At 45.3% G+C, this 27408-nt stretch overlaps 1 protein-coding gene across 2 annotated transcripts in view; it reads left to right on the plus strand.

Moving 5' to 3' along the window:
- Nucleotides 1-26900, plus strand: part of si:dkey-234i14.6 — a 47430-nt gene extending 20530 nt beyond the window's left edge. Inside the window, exons 2-5 of one of the 2 annotated variants that reach the window (XM_041836600.1) lie at nucleotides 83-259; nucleotides 19715-19924; nucleotides 24512-24725; nucleotides 25342-26900. In XM_041836600.1, the coding sequence (XP_041692534.1) occupies nucleotides 83-259; nucleotides 19715-19924; nucleotides 24512-24725; nucleotides 25342-25520 (780 nt within the window). In that variant the 3' untranslated portion in view covers nucleotides 25521-26900. The remainder of the gene's footprint in view (nucleotides 1-82; nucleotides 260-19714; nucleotides 19925-24511; nucleotides 24726-25341) is intronic. The other variant, XM_041836602.1, reaches the window with a different exon arrangement.
- Nucleotides 26901-27408: the final 508 nt, after the last annotated feature.

Consider the following 27408-nt stretch of genomic DNA (forward strand, 5'->3'; position numbering starts at 1 on the left):
TATGTGTAATGTTTATGTCTCTCAATTGGTCATCAATTCACCCTCTCTCTCTCTTTCTCGATCTGTTCTTCCTGTTTATCAGTTCACAGAGGAGTACCTGCGGAAGATCCCGGGTTCTGATTGGCCGCGTGTGATCGTGGTGGCTGATGGGTCGTGTGGGGACTCATGCTCTGTGCTGGGTATCAGCTCTGACTACACTGTAGAGTCCTGCCACGCATACGGGGCTAACGCCACTATAGAGAGACTGGACCAGAGACAGGTCAGACACACATAGACATACACACACACATACACACACACACACACACACACACACACACACACACACACACACACACACACACACACACACACACACACACACACACACACACACACACACTGATCAAACAGAGCCCTGGTGATCCACAGCTGAATACAATACAGTATATAACTCCTATATAAACTGTAGCTCTGTAGGATGGCCATAAGGGCTGTCTGTACTAGCAATATGGGCCTGTTCCATGTTGGTCTGTCAAACCTGCCCTTGTTGTGTTTATGGTCATCTGAACATCTCCAGTACACAGTATAGAGCTTATTGCACTCTATGGTAACATTGAGATCCACCCATGGATAAAAGTAGTCAGTGACAGGCTGAAGCCCCTTTTGGATTATATTGATGTTATCAGGTGTACAGCAGGTGTTACTGTACTGTATGTCAGGCTTGTCAGGCCCTCAGGCCGTGTACTGTCTTGGTACTCATTGGTTACCTGACTGATGGATATATGAATGTGATGTCATCAGCTCTGATGTTCCTGGTCCAAAGGTTGTCTATCATGGCAGCCAGAGAGTGGATGATGTGATGAGTCAGTGGTGTTACTGGGAGCAGCGGAGGGGAGGAAGGATGGAAGAAATGAATTACGGGATAATGAAGGAATAGTCATAAGAGGCATCAACAGAGGAAATATAGACAGGATGATGACATAGGCAGCTATCAGTACAACAAGACCTGCTAAGCAACAGCTGTCTCCTCTGTCTGTATGAACTCTGATGGGTTCATGAGTTTACTGTGTGTCTTTAAAGGAGAGGTTCACTTAATTTGAACCAAATCAATGTTTTTGAAGTAAATGGCATGTTATAGAAATGTCCAGACACTTTTTTTTCCATCTCCCTTGTTTTTGAGAAACGTACCCCACCAGAGATATACTTCCTCGTGTTCATTCAGCAGTTACAGTTCCAGCGATAAAACATGAACAAAGGCTCCAAAAACATCCAAATACGTCTTTTTAGAAACAACAACGTTCTCAGTATAGTGATGCAGGTCTTTAGTTTTTGTACACATTAAATTGTGTCATCCCGAACTTTATCCGCAACGTTATGTTCCATTTTGTGAGACTTGAGCGGTTCCCCCTATCCAGCTGTGCTGTTTCTCCATGTAGCATGCACACACGGAAAGAAGTATCGCTTGAGTCCCACAAAATGGAACATAATGTTGCGTATAAAGTTCGGAATGACACAATTTCATGTGTACAAGTGTACATCTAAAGACCTGCATCACTATACTGAGAGCATTGCCGTTTCTAAAAGGACGTACAGTACTGGGTGTTTTTTGAGCGTTTTATCTCTGCCCCTATAACTGCTGAACGAGCATGAGGAAGTATATCGCTGGTTGGGAAAGTTTCTTAAAGACAAGTGAGAGGCACTTCTATACTGCAACATGCCATTCTCCTTTAATGTGAAATGCATGTTTTATAAAACAGAAAGTCAACTCAACTTGGGTTCGTTATAGATACAATTCTGGCACCAGAGATTTCTCCTGTGCTCAACTTCATTCATGATGATTCTCTCTTACTGGTTCTAGAACACAATTCTCAGTACTCTAAAATAGCCTACTCTCCTTATCTTCTTTCCTTCAACTGCATTGACATGAAACAACTGGTCTGGTGAATGCAAATTGTAGATATAATAGGCATCCACCATATTCCTTCCACATTGGCTAGGTTTGATCAGTGAAGATGAAGGTGAGAAGATTAGGCGAGGAAGCCATTCTAGACTATTGAGATGCCCCCCTAACTAACAAACAAACTGCATGTCCCCTGCAGGGACAGATAGGCAGCTGGATCATATTTACATAAGCAGTCATCACACGGCCTGCATAGCTAACCAGCCACCGGGAAAAACACTGATAAGACACAGTTGATTCTCATAATAAAGCAGGCAGGGCTGTAATAGCAATGCAAACAATGTACAACACAAATACTATATATTAGTTTATGTAGTAGAGAGAGAGAGAGAGAGAGAGAGAGAGAGAGAGAGAGAGAGAGAGAGAGAGAGAGAGAGAGAGAGAGAGAGAGAGAGAGAGAGAGAGAGAGAGAGAGAGAATCCCGGGTCTGTTTCATAAGGTTGCGCAGTAGCGGTGATATGTCACATCTGTTTCTCAGAGACCTGTTTGTGTTCTCTTATTGTGCTCCGGCTACATCCTCAACACAGGGACAGATTCACACAGCTGTGGCTTCCAATCACTACTTATCTATCTACAGTGGGGGGGAAAAGTATTTAGTCAGCCACCAATTGTGCAAGTTCTCCCACTTAAAAAGATGAGAGAGGCCTGTAATTTTCATCATAGGTACACGTCAACTATGACAGACAAAATGAGAGGAAAAAAATCCAGAAAATCACATTGTAGGATTTTTAATGAATTTATTTGCAATTTATGGTGGAAAATAAGTATTTGGTCAATAACAAAAGTTTCTCAATACTTTGTTATATACCCTTTGTTGGCAATGACACAGGTCAAACGTTTTCTGTAAGTCTTCACAAGGTTTTCACACACTGTTGCTGGTATTTTGGCCCATTCCTCCATGCAGATCTCCTCTAGAGCAGTGATGTTTTGGGGCTGTCGCTGGGCAACACGGACTTTCAACTCCCTCCAAAGATTTTCTATGGGGTTGAGATCTGGAGACTGGCTAGGCCACTCCAGGACCTTGAAATGCTTCTTACGAAGCCACTCCTTCGTTGCCCGGGCGGTGTGTTTGGGATCATTGTCATGCTGAAAGACCCAGCCACGTTTCATCTTCAATGCTCTTGCTGATGGAAGGAGGTTTTCACTCAAAATCTCACGATACATGGACCCATTCATTCTTTCCTTTACACGGATCAGTCGTTCTGGTCCCTTTGCAGAAAAACAGCCCCAAAGCATGATGTTTCCACCCCCATGCTTCACAGTAGGTATGGTGTTATTTGGATGCAACTCAGCATTGAGTTTTTACCAAAAGTTTTAACCAAAAAGTTGAGTTTCGGTTTCATCTGACCATATGACATTCTCCCAATCCTCTTCTGGATCATCCAAATGCACTCTAGCAAACTTCAGACGGGCCTGGACATGTACTGGCTTAAGCAGGGGGACACGTCTGGAACTGCAGGATTTGAGTCCCTGGCGACGTAGTGTGTTACTGATGGTAGGCTTTGTTACTTTGGTCCCAGCTCTCTGCAGGTCATTCACTAGGTACCCCCGTGTGGTTCTGGGATTTTTGCTCACCCTTCTTGTGATCATTTTGACCCCACGGGGTGAGATCTTGCGTGGAGCCCCAGATCGAGGGAGATTATCAGTGGTCTTGTATGTCTTCCATTTCCTAATAATTGCTCCCACAGTTCATTTCTTCAAACCAAGCTGCTTACCTATTGCAGATTCAGTCTTCCCAGCCTGGTGCAGGTCTACAATTTTGTTTCTGGTGTCCTTTGACAGCTCTTTTGTCTTGGCCATAGTGGAGTTTGGAGTGTGACTGTTTGAGGTTGTGGACAGGTGTCTTTTATACTGATAACAAGTTCAAACAGGTGCCATTAATACAGAGGAGGACAGAGGAGCCTCTTAAAGAAGAAGTTACAGGTCTGTGAGAGCCAGAAATCTTGCTTGTTTGTAGGTGACCAAATACTTATTTTCCACCATAATTTGCAAATAAATTCATTAAAAATCCTACAATGTGATTTTCTGGATTTCTTTTTCTCAATTTGTCTGTCATAGTTGACATGTATCTACGATGAAAATTACAGGCCTCTCTCATCTTTTTAAGTGGGAGAACATGCACAATTGGTGGCTGACTAAATACTTCTTTCCCCCACTGTATCTATCTATCTACAGTGGGGAGAACAAGTATTTGATACACTGCCAATTTTGCAGGTTTTCCTACTTACAAAGCATGTAGAGGTCTGTCATTTTTATCATTGGTACACTTCAACTGTGAGAGACGGAATCTAAAACAAAAATCCAGAAAATCACATTGTATGATTTTTAAGTAATTAATTTGCATTTTATTGCATGACATTAGTATTTGATACATCAGAAAAGCAGAACTTAATATTTGGTACAGAAACCTTTGTTTGCAATTACAGAGATCATACGTTTCCTGTAGGTCTTAAACCAGGTTTGCACACACTGCAGCAGGGATTTTGGCCCACTCCTCCATACAGACCTTCTCCAGATCCTTCAGGTTTTGGGGCTGTCGCTGGGCAATACGGACTTTCAGCTCCCTCCAAAGATTTTCTATTGGGTTCAGGTCTGGAGACTGGCTAGGCCACTCCAGGACTTTGAGATGCTTCTTACGGAGCCACTCCTTAGTTGCCCTGGCTGTGTGTTTCGGGTCGTTGTCATGCTGGAAGACCCAGCCACGACCCATCTTCAATGCTCTTACTGAGGGAAGGAGGTTGTTGGCCAAGATCTCACGATACATGGCCCCATCCATTCTCCCCTCAATACGATGCAGTCGTCCTGTCCCCTTTGCAGAAAATCATCCCCAAAGAATGATGTTTCCACCTCCATGCTTCACGGTTGGGATGGTGTTCTTGGGGTTGTACTCATCCTTCTTTTTCCTCCAAACACGGCGAGTGGAGTTTAGACCAAAAAGCTATATTTTTGTCTCATCAAGAACACATGACCTTCTCCCATTCCTCCTCTGGATCATCCAGATGGTCATTGGCAAACTTCAGACGGGCCTGGACATGCGCTGGCTTCAGCAGGGGGACCTTGCGCGCGCTGCAGGATTTTAATCCACGACGGCGTAGTGTGTTTCTAATGGTTTTCTTTGAGACTGTGGTCCCAGCTCTCTTCAGGTCATTGACCAGGTCCTGCCGTGTAGTTCTGGGCTGATCCCTCACCTTCCTCATGATCATTGATGCCCCACGAGGTGAGATCTTGCATGGAGCCCCAGACCGAGGGTGATTGACCGTCATCTTGAACTTCTTCCATTTTCTAATAATTGCGCCAACAGTTGTTGCCTTCTCACCAAGCTGCTTGCCTATTGTCCTGTAGCCCATCCCAGCCTTGTGCAGGTCTACAATTTTATCCCTGATGTCCTTACACAGCTCTCTGGTCTTGGCCATTGTGGAGAGGTGTCTTTTGATTGAGTGTGTGGACAGGTGTCTTTTATACAGGTAACAAGTTCAAAGAGGTGCAGTTAATACAGGTAATGAGTGGAGAACAGGAGGGCTTCTGAAAGAAAAACTAACAGGTCTGTGAGAGCCGGAATTCTTACTGGTTGGTAGGTGATCAAATACTTATGTCATGCAATAAAATGCAAATTAATTACTTAAAATCATACAATGTGATTTTCTGGATTTTTGTTTTAGATTCCATCTCTCACAGTTGAAGTGTACCTATGATGAAAATTACAGACCACTACATGCTTTGTAAGTAGGAAAACCTGCAAAATCGGCAGTGTATCAAATACTTGTTCTCCCCACTCTATCTATCTATCTATCTATCTATCTATCTCTCTCTCTCTGTCTCTGTCTCTCTCTCTCTCTCTCTCTCTCTCTCTCTCTCTCTCTCTCTCTCTCCCACTCTATCCTTTCGTCTCTCTCCCTCTCTCTCTGGTCATTTCCGTTAGTTAATGAATTTAGCTCAGAGGATACGACGTGGTTACCCACCCCGCTCCCCTCTGCAGTGGTAAACGCTGTTTTATCACACTGGTCTGGTTCATGTCATTGATGTGAATCTAGATCAATTCTGGCTCCGGAGGAGGGCGGTTAAAGGAATAAACACAATTTCTCTATGGGGCAGAAAGGGGGTCAGATGTGTGAAATAAGAATGAGAGAAAGAGAAAGATGAAGAAAGAGATGGAGAGAGAGAGTAGCCAATAGGATGGCGCCGGAGAAGATGGCTGCCGTTTTACAGCCCTCTAACCAATTGTACTATTATGTGTGTTTTTTCGCGTTATTTCTAATTTATTCTGTACATAATGTTTCTGCCATCGTCTCTTATAACCAAAAAGAGCTTCTGGATATCAGGACAGCGATTACTCATCTCGTATTGGCCGAAGATTTTTTCTTCAACGGGTCGGACGCGAAGGATATCCTACAGACACCCGACAAGGCCCAAATCCCTGTCATTCGCAGGAGAAAAAGACGGAGATATCATGGACGTAGGTCGGGGTGCCTTGTAAGGATCCGACGGCGAGCGAGTAAACTGCCTCTCCCATCAATCCTATTAGTCAATGTTCGATCATTTGAAAATAAATTAGATGACCTACGATTACCGTTATCCTACCAACGGGACATTAAAAACTGTCATATATTATGTTTCACCGAGTCGTGGCTGAACGACGACATGGACAACATACAGCTGACGGGATATACGCTACATCGGCAGGATAGAATGGCTGACTCCGGTAAGACAAAGGGTGGTGGTCTGTGTATATTTGTAAACAACAGCTGGTACACAAAATCAAATACTGAGGAAGTCTCAAGGTTTTGCTCGCCTGAGGTAGAGTATCTTATGATAAGCTGTAGACCACACTATTTACCAAAAGAGAGTTTTCATCTATATTTTTCATAGCTGTCTATTTACCAACACAAACCAGTGCTGGCATTAAGATTGCACTCAATGAGCTGTATAAGGCCATAAGTAAACAGGAAAACGCTCATCCAGAGACAGCGCTCCTAGTGGCCAGGGACTTTAATGCTGGGAAACTTAAATCCGTTCTACCTAATTTCTACCAGCATGTTAAATGTGCAACCAGCGGAAAAAATACTCCAGACTACTTTACTCCACACACAGAGACGCATACAAAGCTCTCCCTCGCCCTCCATTTGGCAAATCTGACCATAACTCTATCCTCCTGATTCCTGCTTATAAGCAAAAAGTAAAGCAGGAAGCACCAGTGACTCGGTTAATAAAAAAGTGGTCAGATGACGTAGATGCTACAGGACTGTTTTGCTAGCACAGACTGGAACATGTTCCGGGATTCTTCAGATAGCATTGAGGAGTACACCACATCAGTCACTGGCTTCATCAATAAGTGCATCGATGACGTCGTCCCCACAGTGACCGTACGTACATACCCCAACCAGAAGCCATGGATTACAGGCAACATCCGCACTGAGCTAAAGGGTATAGCTGCCACTTTCAAGGAGCGGGACTCTAACCCGGACGCTTATAAGAAATCCCGCTATGCCCTCTGATGAACCATCAAACAGACAAAGAGTCAATACAGGACTAAGATTGAATCGTACTACATAGGCTCTGATGCGCGTCGGATGTGGCAGGGCTTGAAAACTATTACAGACTACAAAGGGAAGCACAGCCGCGTGCTGCCCAGTGACACAAGCCTACCAGACGAGCTAAACCACTTCTATGCTCGCTTCAAGGCAACCAACACTGAAGCATGCATGAGAGCACCAGCTGTTCCGGATGACTATGTGAGCACGCTCTCCGTAGCCGATGTGAGTAAGACTTTTAAGCAGGTCAACATTCACAAGGCCGCAGGGTCAGACGGATTACCAGGACGTGTACTCCGAGCATGTGCTGACCAACTGGCAAGTGTCTACACTGACATTTTCAACATGTCCCTGACTGAGTCTGTAATACCAACATGTTTCAAGCAGACCACCATAGTCCCCGTGCCCAAGGACACTAAGATAACCTGCCTAAATGACTAACGACCCGTAGCACTGACGTCTGTAGCCATTAAGTGCTTTGAAAGGCTGGTCATGGCTCACATCAACACCATTATCCCAGAAACCCTAGACCCACTCCAATTTGCATACCGGCCCAACAGATCCACAGATGATGCAATCTCTATTGCACTCCACACTGCCCTTTCCCACCTGGACAAGAAGAACACCTACGTGAGAATGCTATTCATTGACTACAGCTCAGCGTTCAACACCATAGTGCCCTCAAAGCTCATCACTAAGCTAAGGATCCTGGGACTAAACACCTCCCTCTGCAACTGGATCCTGGACTTCCTGACGGGCCGCCCCCAGGTGGTAAGGCTAGGTAACAACACATCTGCCACGCTGATCCTCAACACGGGGCCCCTCAGGGGTGCATGCTCAGTCCCCTCCTGTACTCCCTGTTCACCCATGACTGCATGGCCAGGCACGACCCCAACACCATCATTAAGTTTGCCGACGACACAACAGTGGTAGGCCTGATCACCGACAACAATGAGACAGCCTATAGGGAGGAGGTCAGAGACCTGGCCGTGTGGTGCCAGGATAACAACCTCTCCCTCAATGTGACCAAGACAAAGGAGATGATTGTGGACTACAGGAAAAAATGAGGACTGAGCACGCCCCCATTCTCATCGACGGGGCTGTAGTGGAACAGGTTGAGAGCTTCAAGTTCCTTGGTGTCCACATCACCAACGAACTATCATGGTCCAAACACACCAAGACAGTCGTGAAGAGGGCACGACAAAGCCTATTCCCCCTCAGGAGACTGAAAAGATCTGGCATGGGTCCTCAGATCCTCAAAAAGTTCTACAGCTGCACCATCGAGAGCATCCTGACTGTTTGCATCACCGTCTGGTATGGCAACTGCTCGGCCTCCGACTGCAAGGCACTACAGAGGGTAGTGCGTACGGCCCAGTACATCACTGGGGCCAAGCTTCCTGCCATCCAGGACCTCTATACCAGGCGGTGTCAGAGGAAGGCCCTCAAAATTGTCAAAGACTCCAGCCACCCTAGTCATAGACTGTTCTCTCTGCTACTGCACGGCAAGCGGTACCGGAGCACCAAGTCTAGGTCCAAAAGGCTTCTCAACAGCTTCTACCCCCAAGCCATAAGACTCCTGAACAGGTAATCATGGCTACCCAGACTTTTTGCACTGCCCCCCCACCCCCACCCCCACCCCATCTTTTTACGCTGCTGCTACTTGTTTAATTATTTATGCATAGTCACTTTAACTCTACCCACATGTACATATTACCTCAACTACCTTAATTAGCAGGTGCCCCCGCACATTGACTCTGCACCGGTACCCCCCTGTATATATAGCCTCCCTACTGTTATTTTATTTTACTTCTGCTCTTTTTTTCTCAACACTTTTTTGTTGTTGTTGTTTTATTTTACTTTTTTATTAAAAAATAAATGCATTGTTGGTTAAGGGCTGTAAGTAAGCATTTCACAGCAATGTCTACACCTGTTGTATTCGGCGCATGTGGCAAATAACATTTGATTTGATTTGATTTGAATACACATGCACATAGAGAGAGCGATAGAGTGAGAGAGGTGGAGAGCAGAGAGTCGAAAAGCAGGTGTCCCTCCATCATTCAACAGTTGGAGCAACACACACACATACACACAAATGGCGGGAAAGAGAGAGTTAGGGAGAAAGGGTGGTATGGCGGGCAACAAGGAGTGAGATATATATTCAATATCTGATGCACATTTACTATACTAATACCATGTCATAATTAGTTCATTGTTGATATATAAGGGATAATCAACTTGGGGCTGTGTGTTCTATGGAAAATAATGAATGACGTGTAAGGTATGTTGGAACTGACCTGCCACGTAGTTGCATTATTTTCCAGAGAACAAATAGACCTCGAATTCAACAATGCCAATAATCTTTTCAATTCGATTTATGCTACTGTTATTTTACTGCTGCTCTTTAATTATTTTTTATTTGTATTTTTTACTTAACACTTATTTTCCTTAAAACTGCATTGTTGGTTAAGGGCTTGTAAGTAAGCATTTCACTGTATTCGGTGCATGTGACAAATACGATTTGATTTGATTTGAAAAGCAGCTCAAACATACACTGAAGAAAAATATAAACGCAACATGCAACAATTTAAAAGATTTTACAGTTACAGTTATAAGGAAATCAGTCAATTGAAATAAATACATTAGGCTCTAATCTATGGATTTCACATGACTGGGAATACAGATATGCATCTGTTGATCACATATATATATTTGTTTAAGGTAGGGGCGTGGATCAGAAAACCAGTCAGTATCTGGTGTGACCCCCATTTGCCTCATGCAGCGCGACACATCTCCGTCGTATAGAGTTGATCAGGCTGTTGATTATGGCCTGTGGAATGTTGTCCCACTGTCACACCCTGATCTGTTTCACCTGTCTTGTGCTTGTCGCCACCCCCCACCAGGTGTCTCCCATTTTCCCCATTATCCCCTGTGTATTTATACCTACGTTTTCTGTTTGTCTGTTGCCAATTCGTCTTGTCTTGTCAAGTCTTACCAGCATGTTTGTCCCGTTTTCCAGCATCTCTAGTTTCTGTTTTTTAGTCCTCCCGTTTCTGACCATTCTGCCTGCCCTGACCCTGAGCCTTCCTACCGTTCTGTCCCTGATTCATGCTGCCTTGAATTACTGACCTCTGCCTGCCCTTGACCTGCCGTTTGCCTGCCCCCTGTTTTGTAATAAACAACTGAGATTCGAACTGCCTGCATCTGGGTCTTATCCTGAGTCGTGTTAGTACGAACTGGCCATGACTGACCCCAGCAGACTCGGACCAGCTCCGCAACGCTGTCTCCTCCCAAGGAGCCACCATAGGACGACACGAGGAGTTACTTCAAAATCTTATGGAAGGATTCCAGACCTTGGCAGAATGCCACGACCACACTTTCAAAACATTGCTGGAGCAATTCCGCGGATTGTCTATTAGGTTGCCAGCTACTACAGTAACCTTTCAGCTTCTCAGTAACCACGCTGTCAGCAGTGCGTCTCCCCAGCCCACCTCTTCCAGAATGCTACGCTGGAGATTCAGGAACCTGTCGGGCGTTTCTCTCCCAGTACTCCCTCATCTTCGAGCTGCAGTCCTCTTCTTTTCCCTCGGACCGGAAGATAGTGTACCTTATAACGCTGATGTCCGGGAGGGCTCTCGCCTGGGCTACGGCGGTGTGGAGCAACAATCCACCGTGTGCTTCAGTCTGGAGGAGTTCATGGCGGAGGTGAAAAAGGTGTTCGATTCTCCGTTGTCCGGGAGAGAGGCTGCTCGGAAGCTACTCCTACTACGTCAAGACTCCCGTAGTGTGGCAGACTATGCGGTCGATTTCCACACGTTGGCCGCCGAGAGTGCCTGGAACCCGGAATCCCTGTTTGACACGTTCCTTCATGGATTATCGGAGGAGGTTAAAGACGAGCTCGCAGCCCGGAAGCTGCCCATGGATCTCGACTCTCTCATCGCCTTGACCATACAGATCGATGGGCGACGAAGGGAACGTAGGAGGGAGAGGAGGTCTGTTCCCAGTCACACTCGCTCGTCAAGGATCCCACCTCGCCTCCGAGGAATCCCGGAAGTCCCTGGCGTCTACATTACCGAGAGAATCCGAGGTTACCCGAGTTCCCCCGGAATCCCTGAGGTCTGCTGACTTGCCTCCTCTGGAGCCTATGCAACTTGGCAGAGCTAGATTGTCTCCTGACAAATGTTTACGCAGACTGAACACCAAGAGCTGTCTGTATTGTGGGACTACAGGTCATTACATTTCTACCTGTCCATTAAAAGACCAGGCCCATCAGTAGGTACGAGTATGCTGGTGGGCCATACAGAGAATTTCCAATCTCCCATTACTCGTACCCCTCTCCATGCCATCCTGCTGTGGGGTGACTGGTCTAAATCTCTCTGGGTACTCATTGACTCTGGGGCCGACGAGAGTTTTATGGACACTACTCTGGTGTCAGAGCTAGGAATCCCCACTCAACCCCTCTCCATTCCCATGGACGTCAGACCGCTGGATGGGCGCTCTATGGGCAGAGTCACCCACATTACGGTTCCTATCAACCTGCGAGTGTCAGGTAACCACAGTGAGTCTATGCAATTTCTGCTCATCAAATCTCCTCAGGTACCCGTGGTGTTGGGGTTTTCATGGCTCCAGAGGCACAATCCCCTTATCGACTGGACTATTGGTTCTATCAAGGGTTGGAGCTCGTTTTGCCACGCTCATTACCTGAAGTCGGCGCATCCTGCCCCGGGACGTCTTCCTGCGGGCTTGGAAAAAGCCTCGGACCTCTCCGCCATTCCCACGGAGTACCAGGACCTCCGAGAGGTCCACATCGCTTCCTCCGCATCGGCCCTACAACTGCGCCATCAACCTTCTCCCGGGCACTACACCACCTCGGGGGCAGCTTTATTCCCTGTTGGGTCCGGAGACCAAGTGATGGAAAGGTACATTGAGGACTCCCTGGCTGCATGGTATATCCATCCTTGTGCCTCCCCCGCCGGCACAGGGTTCTTCTTTGTGGAGAAGAAGGACAAAACCCTGCGCCCGTGTATCAACTACTGGGGCCTTAATGACATCACGGTTAAAAACCGCTACCCACTACCACTCATCGCCTCGGCTTTCGAGCCTCTCCAGGGGGCTCTTCTCGAAGTTGGACCTTCGGAACGCCTACCATCTGGGGCAGATATGGGAAGGAGACGAGTGGAAGACAGCCTTTAACATGGCTAGCGGGCACTACGAATACCTGTTGATGCCATTCGGACTGACCAACGCTCCTGCAGTGTTCCAGGCCCTGGTTAACAATGTTCTCCGTGACATGTTGAACCGGTTCCTGTTCGTCTACCTCGATGACATCCTTGTTTTTTCCCACTCAGCTCAAGAACATTTCCTCCACGTCCAACATGCCTCCAGCATCTCCTGGAGAACCAGCTTTTTGTTAAAGCTGAGAAATGCGAATTCCATCACTCCACCATCTCCTTCCTAGGATACATTATTGCTGCAAGTAATATGCAGATGGACCCTGGCAAGGTGAGAGCGGTGGTGGATTGGCATCAACCCACATCCAGAGTGCAGCTGCAACGCTTCCTGGGGTTTGCTCATTTCTACCGCCGTTTCATCCAGGGTTACAGCACCCTGGCTTCCCCCCTTTCAGCACTCACCTCTCCCAAGGTCCCATTCACGTGGTCTCCAGCTGCTGACCGGGCGTTCTCAGACCTCAAGCATCGTTTCACTACAGCTCCCATCTTAATCCATCCGTATCCGTCCCGTCAGTTCGTGGTGGAGGTTGACGCCTCGCACGTCGGAGTGGGGTCTGTCCTGTCCCAGCGTTCTGCCCAGGACCAAAAGCTGCATCCCTGCACTTTCCTTTCCCATCGTCTTAACACCACTGAGAGGAATTATGACGTGGGAAATCGAGAACTACTCACGTTGAAGATGGCGTTGGAGGAGTGGAGGCACTGGTTAGAGGGGGCGGAACATCCATTCGTAGTGTGGACTGATCACAAGAACCTGGAATATCTCCGCACCGCCAAGCGCCTCAACTCTAGGAAAGCTCTATGGGCCCTGCTATTCACTCGGTTCAACTTTACCATCTCCTACCGCCCGGGATCCAATAATGTGAAGCCGGATGCGCTCTCACGCCTCTATAGCCCCGCTGCTACACCGTCGGACCCCGGGACCATCCTCCCTACCTCTTGTCTAGCGGCTGCACTCATCTGAGGAATAGAGAACCATGTCCGTGAGGATGGTGAGGGGGACCCGGCTAAACTAATGTTTCTCCCGGACTCTGCCCATTCCCCGGTCCTGGAATGGGCTCATTCCTCCAGATTTACCTGCCATCCTGGCTCCCGTCGGACCCTGGCCTTTGTACAACAACATTTTTGGTGGCCCACGATGGTTCCTGACGTCTCTGTGTTCGTTGCCACCTGCACTGTGTGTGCTCAGAATAAGACTCCACGCAAGCTCCAGCTAGCCTCCTTCAACCACTCCCTGTTCCTCACCGCCCCGGGTCCCATATATCCCTGGACTTCGTCACTGGTCTCCCTCCATCAGATGGCAACACCACTATCCTTACGGTGGTGGATAGGTTTTCCAAAGCTGCCCATTTCATTCCCCTTCCCAAGTTACCCTCAGCAAAGGAGACGGCCCAGCTCATGGTGCAGCACGTCTTCCGGATCCATGGACTTCCGGTGGACATGGTCTCCGATCGCGGTCCTCAGTTCTCGTCCCAGTTCTGGAAGGTGTTCTGCACCCTCATTGGGTCGTCGGCCAACCTGTCCTGTCTAACGGCCAGTCGGAGCGAGCCAATCAGGACCTGGAGATGGCTCTTCGTTGCCTTGTCTCCGCCAACACCACCACTTGGAGCCAGCAACTTTTGTGGGTGGAATACGCCCGCAACACCCTTCCATGCTAGGCCACTGGTCTCTCGCCTTTTGAGTGTTCCATGGGATATCAGCCCCCGCTCTTCCCTGAGCAAGAGGAAGAGGTCAGCATACCCTCAGCCCAGATGTTTGTCCACCGCTGAAGCCGTACCTGGAAGAGTGCCCGGTCCGCTATTCTCAAGACCACCTCGAGGTATCGGTGACAGGCTGACCGCCACTGGACCCCTGCTCCCAGCTATCGTCTCGGCAGAGGGTATGGCTGTCCACTCGTGATCTGCCCCTCCGGGTGGAGTCCCGTAAACTTTCCCCCCATTTCATTGGCTGTTTCCTCGTCTCTAAGATTCTTAGCCCTCTGCTTTCGTCTTTTGTTGCCCCATACCCTCCGTATACATCCCACTTTTCACGTGTCTAGGATTAAACCTCTGTCTCACAGCCCTTTGTCTCCTGAGATTAGAACTGCCTGCCTCCTGTGTCTGCATCTGGGTCTTATCCTGAGTCGTGTTACCCACTCCTATAAATGGCTCTGCGAAGTTGCTGGATATTGGCGGGAACTGGAACACGCTGTCGTACACGTTGATCCAGAGCATCCCAAACAGGCTCAATGGGTGACATGTCTGGTGAGTATGCAGGCCATGGAAGAACTGGGACATTTTCAGCTTCCAGGAATTGTGTACAGATTCTTGCGACATGGGGCTGTGCATTATCATGCTGAAACATGAGGTAATGGCGGCAGATGAATGACATGACAATGGGCCTCTCAAATTGCCATCGATAAAATGCAACTGTGTTCGTTGTCCGTAACTTATGCCTACCCATACCATAACCCCACCGCCACCATGGGGCACTCTGTTCACAACACTGACATCAGCAAACCACGCGCCACACAACACCATACACGCTGTCTGCCATCTGCCCGGTACAGTTGAAACCGGGATTAATCCGTGAAGCGCACACTTCTCCAGCGTGCCAGTGGCCATCGAAGGTGAGCATTTGCCTACTGACTGCAGTCAGGTCAAGACCATGGTGAGGACAACGAGCACTCAGATGAGCTTCCCTGAGACGGTTTCTGACAGGTTGTGCAGAAATTCTTTGGTTGTGCAAATCCACAGTTTCATCAGCTGTCCGGGTGGCTGGTCTTAGTCGATCCAGCAGGTAAGAAGCCAGATGTGGAGGTCCTGGGCTGGCGTGGTTACACGTGGTCTGCGGTTGTGAGTCCGGTTGGACATACTGCCAAATTCTCTAAAACAACGTTGGAGGTGGCTTGTGGTAGATAAAAATTCACAGGCATTGAGCATGTTGCTCTACCAAGGAAAGGAGGTACAGTGCCATGCAAAAGTATTCATCCCCCTTGGCGTTTTTCCTATTTTGTTGCATTACAACTACAAATACCTAGGTGTCTGGTTAGACTGTAAACTCTCCTTCCAGACTCACATTAACAATCTCCAATCCAAAGTTAAATCTAGAATCGGCTTCCTATTTCGCAACAAAGCCTCCTTCACTCATGCTGCCAAACATGCCCTCGTAAAACTGACTATCCTACCGATCCTTGACTTCGGCGATGTAATTTACAAAATAGCCTCCAACACTCTACTCAGCAAATTGGATGTAGTCTATAACAGTGCCATCCGTTTTGTCTCCAAAACCCCATACACTACCCACCACTGTGACCTGTACGCTCTTGTTGGCTGGTCCTCACTACATGTTCGTCGTCAAACCCACCTGCTCCAGGCCATCTATAAATCACTGCTAGGCAAATCCCCGCCTTATCTTAGCTCATTGGTCACCATAGCAGCACCCACCCGTAGTCTGCGCTCCAGCAGGTATATCTCACTGGTCATCCCCAAAGCCAACACCTCCTTTGGCCGCCATTCCTTCCAGTTCTCTGCTGCCAATGACTGGAACGAATTGCAAAAATCTCTGAAGCTGGAAACTCTTATCTCCCTCACTAACTTTAAGCATCAGTTGTCAGAGCACCTTACCGATCACTGCACCTGTACACAGCCCATCTGAAATTAGCCCACCCAACTACCTCATCCCTATATTGTTATTTATTTTGCTCTTTTGCACCCCAGTATCTCTATTAGCACATAATCTCTTGCACATCTAGCATTCCAGTGTTAATACTAATTGTAATTATTTTGCACTATAGCCTATTTATTGCCTTACCTCCATAACTTGCTACATTTGCACACACTGTATATATATTTTATGTTGTATTTTTTGACTTTATGTTTTTTTACCCTATATGTAACCCTGTGTTGTTGTTTTTATCGCACTGCTTTGCTTTATCTTGGCCAGGTCGCAGTTGTAAATGAGAACTTGTTCTCAACTGGCTTACCTGGTTAAATAAAGGTGAAATAAAAAAATAATAAAAAAAATTGATTTTTATTTGGATTTCATGTAATGGACATACACAATATAGTCCAACTTGGTGAAGTGAAATGTAAAAAATAACTTGTTTAAAAAAATAAACAAAAAAATAAACAACGGAAAAGTGGTGTGTGCATATGTATTCACCCCCTTTGCAATGAAGCCCCTAAATAAGATCTGGTTCAACCAATTACCTTCAGAAGTCACATAATTAGTTAAATAAAGTCCACCTGTGTGCAATCTAAGTGTCACATGATCTCAGTATATATACACCTGCTCTGAAAGGCCCCAGAGTCTGCAACACCACTAAGCAAGGGGCACCACCAAGCAAGTGGCACCATGAAGACCAAGGAGCTCTCCTAACAGGTCAGGGACAAAGTTTTGGAGAAATACAAAAGAATATCAGAAACTTTGAACATCCCACAGAGCACCATTAAATCCATTATAAAAAAATGGAAATAATATGGCACCACAACAAACCTGCCAAGAGAGGGCCGCCCACCAAAACTCATAGACCAGGCAAGGAGGACATTAATCAGAGAGGCAACAAAGAGACCAAAGATAACCCTGAAGGAGCTGCAAAGCTCCACAGCGGAGATTGGAGTGTCTGTCCATAGGACCACTTTAAGCCGTACACTCCACAGAGCTGGACTTTACAGAAGAGTGGCCAGAAAAAAGCCATTGCTTTAAGAAAAAAATAAGCAAACACGTTGGGTGTTTGCCAAAAGGCATGTGGGAGACTCCCCAAACATATGGAAGAAGGTACTCTGGTCAGATGAGACTAAAATTGAGCTTTTTGGCCATCAAGGAAAAAGCTATGTCTGGCACAAACCCAACACCTTTCATCACCCCGAGAACACCATCCCCACAGTGAAGCATGGTGGTGGCAGCATCATTCTGCAGGGATGTTTTTCATCGGCAGGGACTGGGAAACTGGTCAGAATTGAAGGAATGATGGATGGCGCTAAATACAGGGAAATTCTTGAGGGAAAGCTGTTTCAGTCTTCCAGAGATTTTGGTCTTATTTGTATTTGTTTCACACAAAAAAATATTTTGCAGCTCAATTTTAGTCTCATCTGACCAGAGTAGTGTGGTAGGCATGTTGTGTAAATCAAATGATACAAACACCCCAAAAATCAATTTTAATTCCAGGTTGTAAGGCAACAAAATAGGAAAAATGCCAAGGGGGGTGAATACTTTCTTAAGCCACTGTAACATCGAGATCCTACTACTACAGAGGGAGGCCTAGTTGATATCCCATTTAAAAAAATTTACCCCTAGTGGTCTGAATATTGACTTTGACCTCAGGCCCTTCTTATGACCAATTATACTTTCTGTGAACAGATCTTGTAAATGAATGTATTCTTTCTACAGGTTATCAGTGTACATCCATGTTCCCCTTGTTGATGATGCTTATTATCCCTACACCCAAACGAGGGCACTGCGTTCATCCACCTCTGGCCTGCTGGCTCCCCTACCTCTGCGGAAGCATAGTTCCCGCTCAGCCCAGTCAAAACTGTTCGCTGCTCTGGCACCCCAATGGTGGAACAAGCTCCCTCACGACGCCAGGACAGCGGAGTCACTCACCACTTTCCAGAGACATTTGAAACCCCACCTCTTTAAGGAATACCTGGGATAGGATAAAGTAATCCTTCTACCCCCCCAAAAAAAATAAATAAAAAAAAAATATATATATATATATATATATATTGTAAAGTGGTTATCCCACTGGCTATAAGGTGAATGCACCTATTTGTAAGTCGCTCTGGATAAGAGCGTCTGCTAAATGACGTAAATGTAAATGTAATTCTGCATTATGGTTGAACCAAAAGATTACATGTAACAATTTTTTAAAATTAAATTGGAAATATTTAAATATATAGGTGAAATTAAATGAAACAATAATGTATGTTGATGCTAATGTTATGCTAATGCTAATGATAGCAATTGCATAATATATTCAATATGCTGTGGGCTATTGTCTTTTAACAGTTTCCCTCAATTAATTCTGATCAACCTAGCAATTACGACACACCCCACACTATTGTCATTGGTTGCACTAATTGCACTGTTTGTCTGCATAACCTGGTTCAAGCATTCATGACATTACCCTGAACATTGGTGTTTTTTTACCCAATAAATTACTGGGAGGTTATACATATGGAGTGTGCGACTCTCTTTGTTTTTATAGCTTACAGTTTATTGACCGTTAGTCAGCACCTCTACACAAAATAATTTTCTCAGCTCATGAAACATGGGACCTACACTTTACATGTTGCGTTTATATTTTTGTTCAGTGTAGAACATGTAAGACTGAACTACACTGAGTGTACAAAACATCAAGAAAACCTGCTCTTTCTATGACATAGACTGACCAGGTGAATCCAGGTGAAAGCTATGATCCTTTATTGATGTTACTTGTTAAATCCACTTCAATCAGTGTAGATAAAGGGGAGAAGACAGGTTAAAGAAGGATTTTAAAGCCTTGAGGCAATTGAGACATGGATTGTGTATGTACCATTCAGAGGATGAATGGGCAAAACAAAAGATTTAAGTGCTTTTGAACGTGGTATGGTAGGAGGTGCCAGGCGCACAGGTTTGTATCATGAACTATAACGATGCTGGGTTTTTCATGCTCCACGCCAATCAGAAATGAGTATTCAACAATGCCATGGTTTGAACAGTATTACAGGATAAGATCATACCATTCAATCTATGAAGGTTTTTTAACAGTGCTCACTAAGTAGTTTTATGAGGGTAAATATGACAGTCATCTCCTCTCTGCACTGGAAATTATATTACCTCTAAATGAATCTAAATGAAATGCATCTGTTGCTCCCTCTCTCTCTCTCTTACACACACACACACACACACACACACACACACACACACACACACACACACACACACACACACACACTCCTCTCTCACACACACACACACACTCCTCTCTCTCTCACACACACACACACACACACACACACACACACACACACTGACATCCCTCTCATTTTCATCTCCAGGTGCCCACCCCAGAGATCCGAGCCCACAGCCTGTTCTTCGACCTGTCTGCGTATGGAGTGGAGGCTCTCAGGGAGCCGAAAAGCTCTGCCGTCAAGCCAGGGTTCCACCTCAAGATCTACGGAACCTTCCGGAACCGCTACATGGCTCTGGTCTGCCCCGCCTCAGACACCAAGATGGTCCGCTTCCTCCGACACACAGCTAACTCCTCGGTAAGGACCCTAGCAGGCACTGTCAATTTCTGATGACAGCACAGAGCATTCGTTCCATACCGATTCCCTGCACATTTCCCTAGGACCTGGGTTGGGACCACTAGCCAACACCTAGAGCCAAGACCTATTCTTCAGGCTTGCCACTGTCTGCTTATCAACAGAAATAAACTGAGGTTTAGAAAACAAATGTACAGAAAATGAATGAATGAATCATCCAATAATGAATGCTGTGATCACAGTATGTTTTATGTGCCCTTCCATGCATGTGTGTATGAGCATTGGCTCCCTGCTTGGCCAGACTAATGTACTGTATTTCTAATAATAACCCTGGCCACAGTGCAGAGTCGCCTTTCACACCTTCTTACCTCACACCTTTCTTCCAGCATATGACCCCTGACCACACTGTGTTAGTCGGTTGATTACACAGAGCAAAGCCCAGTGTGTGTGTGTGTGCGTGCGTGTGTGTGTGTGTGCCTGGAGGGGCCATTCTGTACACTCTTAGAAAATGGGTTACAAAAGGGTTCTTTGGCTGTCCCCATAGGAGAACCGTTTATGGTTCCAGGTAGAAGTATTTTGTGTTCCATATAGCACCCTCTGTGTAAACTCAAAACGGTTCTACCTGGAACCAAAAGAGGTCTGTCTGGAACCAAAAAGGGTTCTTCAAAGGGTTATCCTATGGGGACAGCCGAAGAACCCTTTTTTGTAAGCGTGTACCTTGATGTGACACAATGGGGTGTAAGTGGAGGCAGAATCCTCCCATCAAGGGACAGAAGATGCAGGCAGGAGATAAAAAAAGGGGGCAATGTACTACTGTGTGTGTTTCAAAATCCAGTCCTGAACCTTGGTTAATCAGATGGTGGGTGAAATCAATATGAAGCGATTGTTGGATCGTCCTTGAATGTCTCATCTTTACATTGGCGTCTTTGCTAAGAATTATAGGCCAGATTCTCTCTCTCTCTCTCTCTCTCTCTCTCTCTCTCTCTCTCTCTCTCTCACACACACACACACACACACACACACACACACACACACACACACACACACACACACACACACACACACACACACACACAGACTTATGCTGTTACTTGGTTACGGATGACTGTCCTGGTGTGGGCCAAAGGACATATGAGTGGAGAGCACAGCAGTGTCACAGAGAGAGAGAGGAAGAGAGTAGAAGAGAGAGAAAGGAAGAGGGAGGGGGAATAATTCATTTCATGGCTGTAATCGTTTTACAATCGACGTGATAACAGAGCAGACGTCAGAGATGTGTTTTCCACAGTTCTTTTTCAAGTTTCACTGTCTTCCAGAACATCCATGGATATGAATAAAATGTCCTGATTATATTCCTGTACAATTTACTCTGGTAGGAAGGGCAGTGTGTTTGTATGGCAGATGTAGCTCGCTGGGCTATGCTCTTGGTATGAGCAGCAAATCTGAGCCCATGGGCTAACATGGTCTAACATGGTATTGCACTGACAACCTGGGCTGTCAGTTATAATCACTCGGGTCCCTCTTTTTCTCAAAGAGGATCTTCAGTTGCTTTGTCTTTGTCTTGGCCGCACCAGATGTCTTTATCCAGCCCTTGGTGGTTGGTGTTTCTCTTTGCACATGCAACTCGTAATAAAACGAAGCAATTAACCTATTAAAATGTTTATCTGACTCCTTAAGGTAAATAGCCATATGCAAGACACTATAGTTAAACCATGCGAAATCAAGTATTATGCGTTTAGCTGACTAAGATCAAGGAATGGTCATGAGAAGCGAATATCAAATCAAGTATTATTTAATAACTTTATAAAATGAATGGATTCACATGCAAGGCATAAAGGTTAAGTTACAGAGCATTAACAAGCATTACAAGGCATTATTCCAAGCATATACAAGACAAAGCATGAACAAAGAGATGCTTACTATGTCACACCCTGATCTGTTTCACCTGTCTTTGTGAGTGTCTCCACCCTCCTCCAGGTGTCACCCATCTTCCCCATTATCCCCAGTGTATTTATACCTGTGTTCTCTGTTTGTCTGTTGCCAATTCGTTTTGTTTTGTCAAGCCTACTAGCGGATTTCCCCTTGCTCCTATCTTTTTCAAGTTCCTGTTTTCTAGTTTTCCTGGTTTTGACCATTCTGCCTGCCCTGACCCTGAGCCTGCCTGCTGTTCTGTACCTTGTCACACCACCCTGGATTATTGACCTCTGCCTGCCCTGACCCTGAGACTGCCTGCCATTCTGTACCTTTTGGACTCTAATCTGGATTACTGACCTCTGCCTGCCCTTGACCTGTTGTTTGCCTGCCCCGTTTTTGTAATAAACTTTTGTTACTTCGACACTGTCTGCATCTGGGTCTTCTCCTGAAACGTGATATACTAGGCCAGAAGCCTAGAAGCCTAGGAAAGAGAATTGATCATACAACCTTCCTCCATGGACTGGATACAGGATAAGAACAATATAACATCTGGAGGTGTAACCTTTCAACCCAAAACCAACCACCATTGACCAAGTTTACAGTGTAACCTGACCACCAAGGCCCAATCTCCATGGGGTGTCACAGCATGTAAAGGCTTGTGTGGGGGATGAGACCAATGTAAATAAGACAGAATTCCTGAGAGGACCACAACACCTTTTTGCATATGTAATTCAGAGTTCACCCTGTACAGATACAAGTTACCACATAGATCATACAGTGGGGGAAAAAAGTATTTAGTCAGCCACCAATTGTGCAAGTTCTCCCACTTAAAAAGATGAGAGAGGCCTGTAATTTTCATCATAGGTACACGTCAACTATGACAGACAAATTGAGAAAAAGAAATCCAGAAAATCACATTGTAGGATTTTTAATGAATTTATTTGTAAATAAGTATTTGGTCACCTACAAACAAGCAAGATTTCTGGCTCTCACAGACCTGTAACTTCTTATTTAAGAGGCTCCTCTGTCCTCCACTTGTTACCTGTATTAATGGCACCTGTTTGAACTTGTTATCAGTATAAAAGACACCTGTCCACAAACTCAAACAGTCACACTCCAAACTCCACTATGGCCAAGACCAAAGAGCTGTCAAAGGACACCAGAAACAAAATTGTAGACCTGCACCAGGCTGGGAAGAATGAATCTGCAATAGGTAAGCAGCTTGGTTTGAAGAAATCAACTGTGGGAGCAATTATTAGGAAATGGAAGACATACAAGACCACTGATAATCTCCCTCGATCTGGGGCTCCACGCAAGATCTCACCCCGTGGGGTCAAAATGATCACAAGAACGGTGAGCAAAAATCCCAGAACCACACGGGGGGACCTAGTGAATGAACTGCAGAGAGCTGGGACCAAAGTAACAAAGCCTACCATTAGTAACACACTACGCCGCCAGGGACTCAAATCCTGCAGTGCCAGACGTGTCCCCCTGCTTAAGCCAGTACATGTCCAGGCCCGTCTGAAGTTTGCTAGAGTGCATTTGGATGATCCAGAAGAGGATTGGGAGAATCTCATATGGTCAGATGAAACCAAAATATAACTTTTTGGTAAAAACTCAACTCGTCGTGTTTGGAGGACAAAGAATGCTGAGTTGCATCCAAAGAACACCATACCTACTGTGAAGCATGGGGGTGGAAACATCATGCTTTGGGGCTGTTTTTCTGCAAAGGGACCAGGACGACTGATCCGTGTAAAGGAAAGAATGAATGGGTCCATGTATCGTGAGAGTTTGAGTGAAAACCTCCTTCCATCAGCAAGGGCATTGAAGATGAAATGTGGCTGGGTCTTTCAGCATGACAATGATCCCAAACACACCGCCCGGGCAACGAAGGAGTGGCTTCGTAAGAAGCATTTCAAGGTCCTGGAGTGGCCAAGCCAGTCTCCAGATCTCAACCCCATAGAAAATCTTTGGAGGGAGTTGAAAGTCCGTGTTGCCCAGCGACAGCCCCAAAACATCACTGCTCTAGAGGAGATCTGCATGGAGGAATGGGCCAAAATACCAGCAACAGTGTGTGAAAACCTTGTGAAGACTTACAGAAAACGTTTGACCTGTGTCATTGCCAACAAAGGGTATATAACAAAGTATTGAGAAACTTTTGTTATTGACCAAATACTTATTTTCCACCATAAGTTGCAAATAAATTCATTACAAATCCTACAATGTGATTTTCTGGATTTTTTTTTCTCATTTTGTCTGTCATAGTTGACGTGTACCTATGATGAAAATTACAGGTCTCTCTCATCTTTTTAAGTGGGAGAACTTGCACAATTGGTGGCTGACTAAATACTTTTTTCCCCCACTGTACATCAATATACTGTAGATAGCATCAGAGTTATCCTCAGTGAACAACTTTCAGATAGATACCAAACATGGATACTATAGTATTACTCTATCATCTTCAATAGTCAGTCCTCTGAATACTGTAATAGAGAGATACACTTTGGCCCCTTAGAGGGGGAAGGGCTGACAAGTCCTTAGGCATTGTCCTTTGTGCATTCCTTGTGTTCCTGGACTATTTGCCATGCAACTCCAGGTAACAGAGAGCACATAAATTAGGGCCGAGCCTACAAAACACATTCTGTTTCATGACTCATCTCTTGTTTCCTCTCCCTCCAGATCATGAAGAACATCTTCCACCAGTCATTTAACGCGTATAAGACAGACATCGAGCCCCGTCTCAACGACCTAACACTACACCACATGCAGTGCAGCAGACGTCTGTTTGAGATCCAGCTGTCTCACCGGAGAGTCAGTGCTGCGTACATAGAGGGAGACAATGTGGCTGTGACCGTGGAGGGGGAGGCGGTACGGGTGCTCAACTTCGACACAGGTACACGCAAACGCCATGACATCACCTTTAAATTGGTACACAAAAATGTTCTGACAGCACTTGTCGCAGTGCTCAACTTCTGTGGTATCACCAATGCAGGTACGTTTAACTCCTGGACGTCATCATCATCATCATCATCAACATAGTGCTTGGTTTTCCCCTTAGGTAAAATAAATCACCTTTGTTGTCAAGGGGCCCCTATTTTTAGAGCGTGAAGACACTTGAGAAGGAGAGAGAGATGGATGGATGAGATGAAGTGGTGTGACTCACTACTGTACTGAATGCAATTTAAGCCTCTGAAAATCAATTTCTCCATCTGTCTCTGAGGCTGATTTTTACTTTACAACATTTCAGCATCTTTTAGAGTACCTTTCAGTGTCTCTTAGGCTACATTTAACAGTTTTTATTAATGAGGGGTTTATGAAATCAATAACGCCTTTTGATTTGTTTTATCTCTCGTATTTTCAGTATCTATGATAAGAGTACAATATAACATATCTCTACCAAGATCTCATGATTTCAAATTCTTCTTCTCACTATGTTTGATAGATATTTAACTCACAACACTGATAAAAAAGTATCTTCGTCTCTCTTTCTCTCACCCCCCCCCAACCAGGTTGTGGGGTGAACCTGGGGATGAGGGGTCTTGAGTCCTTGGGGACGTTTATCTACCGCACGGCCACGGCTGTGGACCAGAATGACATGTTGGAGGCCCTGTCCACCAAGATCCAGCACTCCAGACAGGTGGCCGAGACCTTCAGGCAGACTGGTCTGGCACACACCATGTTTGAGTGACAGCAGGGAGAACACACAGGGGGGCACAGTGGGACACTGTCTCTAGAGTCCCGATTTGAGTTTCAGCTGAAAGAGAAAAGTCACTTTTACACTAAACGTTAAAAAAACTGCTTTACCATCGTTGGCCCATGGATCAGGAGCACTGAGAGGGTTCTGTACATCTGAAGGGAGTAACTGAACAGGAAACAGACTCTATGGATGAATGCAAAGGAGGTTGGTGGCACCTTAATTGGGAAGGACAGGCTTGTGGTAATGGCTGGAGCGGAATAGGTGGAATGGTATCAAATAAATCAAACACATGGTTTCCAAGATCTATATCCTTTATGTATGGTCTGCCGTGAGGACCAAAGTGCATGTGTCAGTGTTTCATTTCAGGGATGGGTGTGTCTCTGTATTCTACAGTGGCTTCCTTCCCTTACCTCATCCAACCAATCCTGTAGGTTCAGATAGATGGATGATGAACAGGAAGCTGTTAAAGAGTATTGAGATGCAGTCTTGCGCTTGATGTTCTATGAGTTTAACTGAAACTTGAATCGAGTTTTTCTTTGCTGTCTAGTGTATCTTTCTTTCTAGTGGAGTGACCTGTCTTGTGAGATGTTCAGTACAGTATGTTCTAATTCTGTGTTTTTGACTCCTTTGGAAGATGTTTCTTATGGTATGTGCCTGGTGCATCGTACAACTCACAAACCTTGGGCATTAGCCAGAAACAAATGGTTTCTGTTGTTACAACCCCTTTACTGCTGAAGGATGTTTAAGTAGCTTTGAAGATTCTAGAACTGCCACTGATTAGGACTTTTAGTATTGTTGAAGGAAGCTGAGTGGCAGGCTGATGGATACATCTCAAAAGTCTAAAGTAGGTCCCTCTCCTCATCTCCACTAATGTAAAAAGGCAAGATAGGTGAACGCAATATGTGCAGATGAAGGGAAGGAGACAAGGAGAGGAAGCCAGTTTGTACTATTGGGATGATGCACCCATAGTAACACAGGAAGATGTGGAAGGAGCTTATTGTGGCCTTATGTTCCAATGTGGATGAAGAGGATTCAGTAAGTAAGTAGTAACACGTGGGAGAGGGTATCATGTTGAAGTGCCATAAATACTGGCTTAATCAGTTATTACCACACTGGACTGATACAAGTGAAGAATGTACTCTTTCTATGGATATTGTTTGTTTGTTTAATAAAATATATGGTCCTTCAAATCACAGGTTTCTATGTACAGTATGTAGTTCATGGTTAGGTCATAGTGCCATGTAGTGGTATTTTAGACATTAGGACATATTCTGTATCACAAGAGAAACATACAGCTTTGTACTTTGAAAAGTGGGGTATTGCTCCCCCCACCAACTGTATCTAGTAAACTATAAATAACTATATAAAAAAAGTTGGCTCCCAGAGGTCATCTGAGTCTCTACCACTATTGAGGATTTTTTTTTTTTTAACAGTTAAACCTCAAGTTTACTATTACTTATTTTATTTAACCTTTATTTTAGCAGGGGGTGAGCCCTGCATCAATACATCAAATACACAACACATATTATAAACATATAATTTATATTATATAGAGTATGGGGAACACAATCACTATAATGAAATATGTGGACCAATAGGCAATAAGACACAGCCACAGCATGTCATAGCCAACATAACATACACATAGGCTATGCTAATACATTGTATGCCTCAGGTCTATATATATAGTACCAGTCAAAAGTTTGGACACACCTACTCATTCCAGGGTTTTTCTTTATTTTTTACTATTTTCTACATTGTAGAAAACTATGAAATAACACATATGGAATCATGTAGTAAAAAAAAAGTGTTAAACAAATCAAAACATATTTGATATTTTTCAAAGTAGCCACCCTTTGCCTTGATGACAGCTTTGCAC

This window comes from Coregonus clupeaformis, chromosome 19 (genome assembly GCF_020615455.1).
Source record: "Coregonus clupeaformis isolate EN_2021a chromosome 19, ASM2061545v1, whole genome shotgun sequence".
NCBI lineage: Eukaryota > Metazoa > Chordata > Actinopteri > Salmoniformes > Salmonidae > Coregonus > Coregonus clupeaformis.